This window comes from Salvia splendens, chromosome 4, assembly GCF_004379255.2.
Source record: "Salvia splendens isolate huo1 chromosome 4, SspV2, whole genome shotgun sequence".
Lineage (NCBI taxonomy): Eukaryota > Viridiplantae > Streptophyta > Magnoliopsida > Lamiales > Lamiaceae > Salvia > Salvia splendens.
This window is the reverse complement of record NC_056035.1, coordinates 12,721,054-12,731,665: the sequence shown is the minus strand read 5'-3', so window position 1 is coordinate 12,731,665 and position 10,612 is coordinate 12,721,054. Positions and strand designations below refer to the sequence as shown.

Genomic DNA, 10,612 nt, shown 5'->3' with positions numbered 1-10,612 from the left:
TCAATTCCAATTCCGTGTTCCAAACACAGCCTAAGAGTGATTGGAAGGAAATGACTCTAACTTAGTTGGGTCTAAAATGAAATATGACTCAACTTAGTTGGGATGAATATAATATTATTTTATACAATAATGAAATTTTCATATGAAAAAAATACCCCTTTAAAAATATAAATATCTAAAAAAATATGTCTCATGAATGGATTCTTATTTTATACAAAGATGAAATGAAATTTTCAGATGAAAAAGATACCCTTTTAGAAAATTAAATTCCAATTTACAATTTTACCCTATTTTTCTAATGCATTTTTTCCCTCTCAACTCAAGCTCATACTCAGAGAGTCTCTCATGGCAGCTGTTTCTAAATTCTAATTGACGGTAAGAATAATTCGGCTCCTTTGTGAATCTTTGATTTTCCTGCACAATCTCCCAAACCTTGTATATATCTCTAACAATTTTCTTGTTTTTTTTTAAAAATCAAGCATTTTTCTTGAATGCATGCTGATTATTTCCTCGACGATTCTTTAATTTAATCTGTAAAGAGTCTCTCTTACATATGGAATGTTCGTTTGATTTTTTGTTGCCGGCATTTCATGGATTCAACCTCTTTCATCAATTTTTATTTTATTTTATTTTTAATTTCCGTTTATTTTGTTTGAGTAATTAGGGTTTATGGGTTAATGCACTATAGTTGAATTCATTCGTCTCCCCTCCTTTTGCGCCTGCGGAGAAATTCTCTTTGCCCACGCGCCTTTGTTGCTTTATGGAGTGATTAGGGTTTATGGAGTGATTTTGTTGCATGGGTAGCGTTGTTTCGTTAGTATTATAATCAGTCGTACACGATTTCATGTTCTAATTGTTCTTCTAGGTGGGTAAAAACTAACAAAGTTACTAGCATTAGTATTTGTTGGGTTGATCGATTTGAGCCTGCAATGTAGTTGTTAGCTAAATAATTTTTATTTTGATTAAAAACTTTGTATTCACTTTGTCTGGATATATTTTTTTACTGATATTAAAGATTTCAGGCCTAATGCCTACATGATTCTCGTGAGAGAGGAAAAATCCTATTGCCTCTAAGCTTGAAAAGTTGTCATTGTATTAATACCAAGCTAAATCCTAGATGAGTTTAAGAGCTTGTCTGAGTTAAAATGTTTCACAGATGATGGCTGATTAAGAGAAAAAGGCCTCGTTTTTCTGTTACATCTTTGAAAATAAGTAATGTTGGGGTCCAGACAATCCCACATAGGGGAATAAAGAAAGTTGCAAGCAATATATAAGTGTTCGAGTGATCTCAAACAAAATCGTGAGGACAATTGGCCCATAGCGGACAATATTATACTAGAGTTCGAGTGCGCATCGATGAACCCATACAAGTAGCATTGAAAGTGAAATTCATTTTACTTGTTAGGGAAATTACAGCATGGCCTTTTGTTTCATAGTTTGTGGTTGATGTTCTTAGCCAGTGACATATAAATATGTGTATTTGTCCTATTTTCTTTGTCTTGGTATAAACGTGTGTGCAATTATGCAGTAATGTATATGCATATATTGCATAATACTATGCTAACTTAACCCCTTATAAATGGTGAAGCTTCTCTCAATATTATTTTGATTTAACATACTCTATTTTCATTCTTAGTATATGTTGATTAACACTTGTTGCGGGTACAGAACATGTAGATTACTTCCATAATTCCATTTTCATGCTTAGCACATGTTGCGGGTACAAAACATATAGCAACAAAAAATTGTCTGGTGGTAGTTGGTACTATATTAAAGGATACATAGGAAAGAAAAAAACATTGAGTGGTGTTCTTCAGTAATTTTAGGGGATCAGGCGTCCTCTTGAATTTTGATTTGTCTCTCGCTACTGTTTTTGCTACTTTTATGAATGTGATGTACCGGTTCTAATGAGTTTTTGTGTCTGGATGTTATTTGGCTCGTCTGCTTAATTGGGTATTTGTGCTACTTTTATGAATGTGATGTACCGGTTCTAATGAGTAGAATGAATGTTGCTGGTTCTGAGTGGTGGCTATATCAACCTCCACTAGTTTTCTTTTATGGGGGAGCACACTAAGTACTGATTAGTTTACTGTTACGTGTTTTCTTCTTATCTAAGTTTTGTTGTGCTTAATAGAAGTGGTGAAGGATTATTGGTGCATTCAAAGTTTACGAGCCCGATTTATAAAAATCTGCTAAGATGAGCAAGCAGACAAAAGCTAAAGTTGCCAGTGCCTTTCGAGCTATGAAGGATCTGGGAATTTCTGATGTTCTGGTGAAACCAGTTTTGAAGAATTTGTTAAAATTGTATGACAAAAATTGGGAGCTTATTGAAGAGGAGAATTATAGGGCGCTTGCTGATGCTATATTTGAGAGACAAGAAGCGGAAGTAAGTGACTTATGCTGAACAACCAGCTCTCTGGTTTTTTGTGGAAGTTCTGTTTCCATATATTTGTTATTTTTGTTTAGTCGCTAGCGTACTTCACTTGGTTCGATCAAAAGTGCTGACCTGTAGTTGTTGATGCTTATTCTCATTCAGGCAAATGAGCAATCAAAGAAGACTGCGGACCGAGAAGTATGTTATCTTTCGATTGAATTGCTTATATTCCAATCTCTAAAAAAGCTTCTGTTCCTTCATGATTACTCTGCTCATTTACTATGGCAAATTTTACAAGAGATTTATACGTGCTTGCATTTTGCACTCATCTTTCAGGCCGTTGAGCGTTCCAAGAGGACAAGGAATGCTGAAGTAGGTTATCCATTTTGTACTTTGCCATCCCTTAAAATTTCAATATTTGAGTGATAATTTTGTTTTGATATTTTTCATTCACTTTATTTTCCTTGATCATGTGATACTATGTTCTGGTTGATTCTCCAAAATAGAAAAGGTTGGAGGAACAAGCTCAAGCAGCTGAAGAATCACCACAGCCTTTGAAAAGGGTGCGACTCAGATACCAAGATGATCAAAGCACTTTCTCTGCGGCAGCTACTGATAGTAGTCCTATGATGCCCCTGATCATCCCTAAAGATGAACCAACTGAAAGCGAAAGGCCTGATTCTCAGTTACTTAGAAAAGTAAAAGGAAAGCAGCCTATTTCTTCTGAGTCCTTGGTTGCCCGTGAGTTATGTGACCCCTGCCAGCCTAATCGCACCACGAGTCCTCATGCTCTGAAGATCAGAGACGGGGAAAGGCAATCCCTCTCTCCTCAAACTGCAACTGTGGAAAAGAGTTCACTGCCTCATAGTTCTCCTCAGGCCACTGGTAAGAAAGAGTGGAAGGTCATACGTGGTAGGGTTCCGGCTCCCAAACAGAAGCGTGTTTCAAGTTTTCCTTTAATTATTCCTAAAGAAGAGCCTGTTACTGATGACATGCCACAACTTGTGCTTCCTCTTGCTGTCATTGATCCAGGTTGGCATTTCCATTGTTGCTGAGTGCTAATATGGTTACATATATTGCTTTCTTTTTTGCTTTTAAACTATCATTTGTATCTCGATCAAGGTACTAGTTTCAGCTGAATGCATTTCCTGTTACTCCATACTCTGTGCTGATTAGACTCCCTTGGATCATGAAAATCTACCCCTATGAGTCCCAGAAATTCTTAGTTTTATTTTCTTGTCCAAACTCTGAAAGCAATGCTATTGCATGTTATAATTTACTTATTAGTTTTCATTTGTAATCTTTTGTATTTGGGTCTTTGTTTTAGTTTCCAGGGAGTCTTGGTTGATGATTGTCCAGTAATTTCTAGATTCTGATTTTTCCTTTTATGTGCTAAATGTCAAGGGGTGTGGCTGTTGTGTAGCTCTCAATAGTATACTGTCCCAGACTAGGACTTATTTGAGATAACCAGTTACATTTTCAGTAACCTTCCCTCAAGGAACATAATGACCCATTGATGATGTTGATTACCGTTCTGTCACTATGTAAGAAACTTCCGCAGAAATTGTAGTTTAATATTCACCATCAGTATCTCTGTTATTAATTTTCAGAGCCATGCGTTGAAGGAGATTCATCTGCTATGAATGGTACAATTAGAGAACTGTCTTGTCTTGAACCCTCAGCTTCACCATCCAGAGATGAAAAAGAAAGAAATGAAGGAACCGACATTCCAAATGAAGCGAGAACAAATGGTGAGCTTGAACTGGTGCAAAATCAGTTAGCTTCTAACCTAGAGATTGCTTCCTCGCCTCTTGGGGAGGTGAAAATTTCCTTGAGCTGCAACTTGGCTCTTGTAAGGCCTGATTTCAACATGCCTAGTCTTGAAACAGTTCTACAATTGGTGGAGGATAAATGTCTCCAATCATACAAAACTTTGGACCCAAACATTTCCGTGATGAATATTATGAAAGAAATTTGTCAGTGCTTTCTGAATTTAAGATCAGATCAGAATTGTGTGGGTTCTTCAACCCTAGACGTGCATCCAACAACCATTGACGTACCAAGTAAATCTCCTGCTACAGATGATCTTGGTGACGGTGGACTGCAGTTATGTTCTTTAACTGGAGTAAATGATCCCCAGTCTAATACTGAGTTACCTTTACCTACAACACCACTGGTTACTTCTTGCAATGGCACAGATGATGGCTGTCATCTGGAGGAGAGGGGTGGTGGGGATGACAATGGAACACATACTGAGGACAAAGAGCATTGTGTAGAAGAAACAAATGGTCTGAGCTTGGTGGTTGTTGATCAGCCAGTAACTCCTGAAAATATCAAGCCTTTGCATGATCTTTTTGACATAACAAAGGGACAAGAAAAAGTTATTGTTTCACTGGTGAATGAAGTTAATAGTGAGTCCCCGCCATCCTTCTACTACATACCTGAAAATGTGGTCTTTCAAAATGCTTCTGTTAATATCTCCTTGGCCCACATTGGAGATAGCAGTTGTTCTGCTTGCTCTGGGAATTGCTTGTCATCATCTGCACCATGTGCATGTGCACATTTAGTTGGAGGTGAGTTTGCATATACTACAGATGGTCTGGTTAAGGAAGGACTTCTTAAAGAGTGTATTTCCTTGAAACGTGATCTGAAGAAACACAACCAGTTTTTCTGTAAGGAATGTCCTGTGGAAAAGTCAAAGACTGATGATATCCCTGAACCGTGCAAAGGTCATCTGGTTAGGAAATTCATCAAAGAATGCTGGTTGAGATGTGGCTGCAGTAAACAATGTGGCAATCGTGTGGTGCAGAGAGGAATAACTCGCAATTTGCAGGTAGCAATTTACTGTTGACTACATCAGTTTTGTATCCCCGACTCTAGCAATTAATTGTATGGACTTAATGAGTATCTGCATCCTTTGACGATAAATACACAGTAATATTCTACGTGTGTTTTACCTGTTGAATGTGATCAGGTGTTTATGACCCTGGAAGGAAAAGGGTGGGGTCTGTGTACTCTAGAGGACCTGCCAGAAGGTGCTTTTGTTTGTGAGTTTATTGGAGAAGTTTTAACAAATACAGAGTTCTTTGGTCGCATTTTGAGGAGTGCTAAACAGGACAAATATCCATATCCTGTGGTTCTGGATGCTGATTGGGGTGCTGAAGAATCACTGAAAGATGAAGAAGCGCTTTGTTTAGATGCTTCAAATTATGGAAATGTTGCAAGATTTATCAACCACAGGTAAGTTTGTTTCAGTATTGAACTTGTGTTGCAGTTATTTGCTGTCTTTGTTTGTGTTTCTTTATGTATAAGTTTCAATTCAGTTGAATTATAAAGTTGGGTCGTGTCAGTTAGATTCGGGATTGGATAATTGGTTTGATTAAACTTTGTTTGTATCCGACGGCATTGTTGTTGTTAAACTAATTATGTTCCTGAAAGTATTTGTTTGTGCTTGAGTAAGTCAAGTACATTCTGAAGATAAAATGTCTTTCAAAGATATGCCGGTTTTTCTGATTTAAATTGCTGATTTTCTTAACATCTATTTTCTCTTTGCTACCATTTTAGATGTTATGATTCAAATTTAGTGGAGATACCAGTGAAAGTGGAGACTTCTGATCACCACTACTATCGTGTAAGAAGTTGGTTCATACTTCAGATATCATTAACCCTGTTTCTGTCTTTTTGAGTTTTTTAAGACCAAATTTGTGGATGATATTATTAACTGTGTTCCTAATGCAGCTCGGTCTCTTCACTGCAAGAAAGATAAAGGCCATGGAAGAACTCACGTGGGTAGGTCTAATTATTTCATTTGTCATGCTCTATCATATATTTTCCTTTTTATGGTTGTAAAAGTCATAACGTGAAAAAAGCTACAAATCAGTAAGGACAAATTACTATTGAGAGGGGAAATGCTATGGCTGATCAAGATAATGAAAAGGCCAAATGCCTAAACACTCTTTTAAACCCTCTAGTATATGGAATCGACTGGTTAGATTTTTAGTAATATTTCTGTTGTTTTAGTGGGAGACGAAGTTCCTTAAGAACTGTAGAATATGATTGTGCCTTGCTAACTGTAGAATATGCTTGTTCTGAAGTAAGATTTGTATGATATTGTTAATTTCTTTCCAATAAACTAGGCTTTCAACTCTCAAGGTCGGTATTAGTTCTTATCTATCTACTGTTATGAACTTCTAACATGTTCATGAGTTAATTGTACGGTGACATCATTGGAGAATTAGATGTTATCAGTATCAGCATTGAATATAATTTGCAAAGCTGACAATCGACGTTGCACTTTCAGGATTATGGCATTGATTTTGACGACCATGATCACCCTATTAAGGCGTTTCACTGTCAATGTGGTAGCAAGTTCTGTCGCAACATTAGGCGGTCAAGTAAGAATGACATTTTATCTCTTGTTGTCCCAGCTTACTGCTCATCTATATATTCCTCTCAACAGTTAAGGATGTGCATGATAAGAACTCTTCCTTACTGCTGATCCATGTATTCCTCTCACCAGTTAGTATTAAGGATTTGCATGATAGAGAACTCTCTATTCATTCGCTTACACACATCCCCTCTTCTATGATTTATACCTACTTTTATTTTTCTCTTTGTTCCGGCTCTACTTTTTAGTAACAAAATATAAGTGTGAATTCTCTTCTTCAGTTAGAAATTGTAATTTAGCCCACTATTTGTTGAAGCTTCTACAGATGGAAGTTATGATCATTACTGTTAATCTCAAATTTGGTCCATGTCTTTCTTACTTTTACCAGCTCCTAACCAGATGTTTTGTGCTGTAGGAACTAGAGGTTCAAGAATATGACTAGTTGGCTGTAGCATTTTGCCCTAATTCCAAATCGACAGAAACAGTTTATCTCGGTTAAGGGGTTTTTGTGAATGCCATTTTTCTGGCCTGTGCTTTCATGTAAATCCCCTCCTTGGATTATTCGAGGGAATTGATACTTTATGTAAGAAAATCCTTGCTTATTGTGTTCAAGAAACCAGTCTTGGAGGCTTATTTTAATTTGGTGTTTGCTTGCATTCAAAATTGCTTGTGCAAAGACGGCCCAAGAGTGTACATGTATTTCATAGCTATTCTCACACTACACAACGGCGTTTAATGATAACAAGTCTCTGTTATGAGGCCTCGCTAGCGCTTCACGTTCGCACGCTGCAGGAATGGCTGGTCGAATGTTACTCGGATTGAGCGGAAAAAGGGTTTTGTAGTATCCATCCATAATTGCTCCAAAATTGCAAGTTTCTGCAACTCCACTTATCTGTTCAACCAACCACACAGTACATATCAACACAAACTCACTTAATTTTGTATAAATGTGTTGGTGTACCTGGTAAATGTCCCTGGTGTATCCATGGAGGTTTTGATACTCGAGGAGCTTCTTCTTGGTGCACTTGAAGAGCACGTTGTAGATGAGGTCGAATCTCACCAACGTTGTGAACAGACACACATCCGCGAGTGTGAGTGTGTCCCCACACAAGTATCTGTTACCCCCTAAATGCTCTTCCACCATTTCCATTGTACTGAACAACTCATTTGCTGCACTGTCATAAACCTCTTGGCTCTGAGCAAACCCACACCTGCATTTCTTTAAAATTTTCAACTAATCTCCACAACTTAGCACAATAGTGAATGAATTAGCCATACCGGTAAACTCCACTGTTGATGTTGGGATAGATAATCTTGTTCCAGCGATCAATCTCTTTTTTCAAGGGGGGAGGAGCAAGATCCAATTCGGGATTGGTGGCCACGTCGTTGAGGCCGGAATTGAAGAATTGAATGATATCGTAGCTCTCATTGCAAACCACTTCGTTAGGGTGTCCACTAAAGGGCGGACACCCCCAATAGCCCCGCCCCAATTTTTGTCCATAGCCCCAGTTTAGTTGTCCACAGCCCTAAAATTCTATTTCCGCCACTATGGTGGACACTTGCAATAACCCCCAAATTTTATAATCTATTTTCATTTTAAAATATTTTTAGTTTCATTTAGGTATAATTAAAATAATCGCAGTGTAAATAATTAGAAAACGAGGTAATTAGAGCCGAATATTCGTTGTATTGCAAACGGGTAAATTTATACAACGAATAATTAAAATAAAATACAACTAAAAACTATCCCAATGGCTGCGAAGGATAGCCCGACGGATGTGATGGATTGCTGTCATAGCCCGATTCCTGAGAGTCGGGTGATTCGTCGTCTCCTCGGTGCATTTTTAGAGAGTGGTTGTGTAGATAGTGAATGGATGGATTTTGTGAAAATGGTGAAAAATAGGTGGTGGGAGTGGTATTTATAGAGGTAAAAAAAAATCGAAAATGTCTTGGCCGCGGCGGATGTCCATCACTATGGTCGCCGCGCCTATAGGCGCGGCTAATTCCTCCCCGGCGCGTCCTCGCCCAGCCCGCCTATCCGTCGTCCGCCGTCTCCTCGCCCCCAATCCGTGTCCGACCCATGGGCGGACAACTTCCGCACTATAACCCGCCCGCCCACCGCCCCCACACGCGGCTATCGCCGCGTCCGCACCATAGTGGATACTCTTAGCATCGGCGTCCCACAACATCGGCACCGTGGACCTGCCGCCGTAGCCGCCGCACCGCTGATTGTACACCTCCCTCATAGTCCTGCACCCATTCGCCTCGTCCAAACCGGGGGCCATGACGCTCGTGTTCGTGTTGGCGGCGAAGGGGCGGAATTCCCAGATGCCGTCGGCGGCGGGGGAGGCGACGGAGAGGGGACGACGGAGTGGAGGCCCTTGAGGGCGCGGACGATGAGGGTGCGGTGGGCCTAGGGGCAGGGGAGGCCGACATAGAGGTGGGGGGAGCGGTGGGTGGTGGTGGTGGTGGTGAGGCGGAAGGGGGAGGAGGGCCGGGTGGAGTCGGAGGGGGCGAGCTGGCACATCATGAGGTGCCAGGCGGCGGACCAGGTGGACCGGGCGGTGGACACCGGGAGGTTTGGGGGGAGGGATTGGCCACACAGGAGTCTTGTCACGGTCGTGATGGGTTTTGGGAGCCCGACATTTTCCGTCTGCGGCAGTGGACGGCGGTGGGAGGAGGGTTGGGGAGCCGAGGAATGTTGATCTCGACATTCGGTTGATGATTCTTGGCGCAACCATTTTCTCTATGTTGGAAATAAATCCAGAAGATATGCAGAGATTAGAGAATTGATCTGGAATTGATTGTAATTATTCTTTTCCTGATTTGTAGCTAGGGTAAATTTTACCATATGTAATTAACCCTAAGCCTATTTAGGCGTGTAGTCCCCTTCACAATTACATAAGTTGAATGAATATATGATACCAATATTCAACATGGCTTCAGAGCAGGATAATCACAGGCTCAGAAAATAATTCATCATAGCCAAATATACCTAGTCCCGACCAGAAGGCAATCGATAACTGGACCTGCAGAATGTCAGGAGAAGAAGAAGACGTTAAACCCAACGATACCAGACTCAAAGCAAGTAAGAATGTTACAGTAGCATTCAAACTAAATGGAAGGAACTATCCACTATGGGCTCGGCTTATGCGAGTCTCCATCGGAAGTAGAAGGGCGTTGAGGCACATCACTGGAGTGCCGACGCCCCCAGAACCACCAGATAAGGAGTATCTAGAATGGGAGGAGACCGATCTACTGGTTTTCTCTTGGATCATAGACAATATGGAGATCGATATTGTCGGAGACTTCGCACATCACCAAAGTGCGAAGGCAATTTGGGAAAGCTTGGCCGTGACGTATCAAAGTACGTCGGATCCGTATCTGATCTACGACTTGGAGGACAAAGTCAGTCGGATTGTCCAAGGGGACACAGATCTGGAAACCTACTGGAGGACCTTGCACGGTGTGTGGGTCGAGATCGACCGCTGCCAAGGCAGACCCATTACCTGCTGCGACAAAGGAGTATGTCAGTACCGAGACATCACCAATCAACAGAGATTATACAAGTTTTTGGCTGGATTAAACCCTTAATATGAGGGAATAAGAAGAGACATTCTCAAGGAGAGCCCGACACCTCTGGTCGACGTCGCGTACAGCTGGGTGAAACGGGAGGCCACACGGCTGAAAATCATGCCGTTGGCAAACCCGACCAAACCGGCGCAACGAACGGAGATCCGTCACGGGCGGAGTGGGCTTTGGATTTGGAGCCCGAAACACACGCCTTGCTCCTCAGTCAGCGCTGCCACGTCTCGGACAACAGACACCACACTCCACCTCCGCCAACAACC

General features: G+C 40.8%; 1 protein-coding gene and 1 pseudogene across 1 annotated transcript; one reads left to right on the top strand and one right to left on the bottom strand.

Annotated features, from left to right (window-relative positions):
- Window positions 1-267: 267 nt before the first annotated feature.
- LOC121798644 (probable inactive histone-lysine N-methyltransferase SUVR2) lies at window positions 268-7,400 on the top strand. The gene is made up of 11 exons (XM_042197742.1): window positions 268-375; window positions 2,135-2,386; window positions 2,537-2,572; window positions 2,711-2,746; window positions 2,881-3,406; window positions 3,985-5,207; window positions 5,349-5,614; window positions 5,939-6,005; window positions 6,113-6,163; window positions 6,675-6,768; window positions 7,177-7,400. The coding sequence occupies exons 2-11, from the start codon at window positions 2,198-2,200 to the stop codon at window positions 7,197-7,199; spliced, it is 2,511 nt and encodes an 836-aa protein (XP_042053676.1). The 5' UTR covers window positions 268-375; window positions 2,135-2,197; the 3' UTR covers window positions 7,200-7,400.
- LOC121798645 lies at window positions 7,401-9,475 on the bottom strand (annotated as a pseudogene).
- Window positions 9,476-10,612: the final 1,137 nt, after the last annotated feature.

Coding starts and splice junctions, on each gene's coding strand:
- LOC121798644 (XM_042197742.1), top strand. CDS start 2,198: ATGAGCAAGCAGACAAAAGCTAAAGTTGCCAGTGCCTTTCGAGCTATG. Junction 2,387..2,536: donor TTGAGAGACAAGAAGCGGAA/GTAAGTGACTTA, acceptor ATTCTCATTCAG/GCAAATGAGCAATCAAAGAA. Junction 2,747..2,880: donor AGAGGACAAGGAATGCTGAA/GTAGGTTATCCA, acceptor TCTCCAAAATAG/AAAAGGTTGGAGGAACAAGC.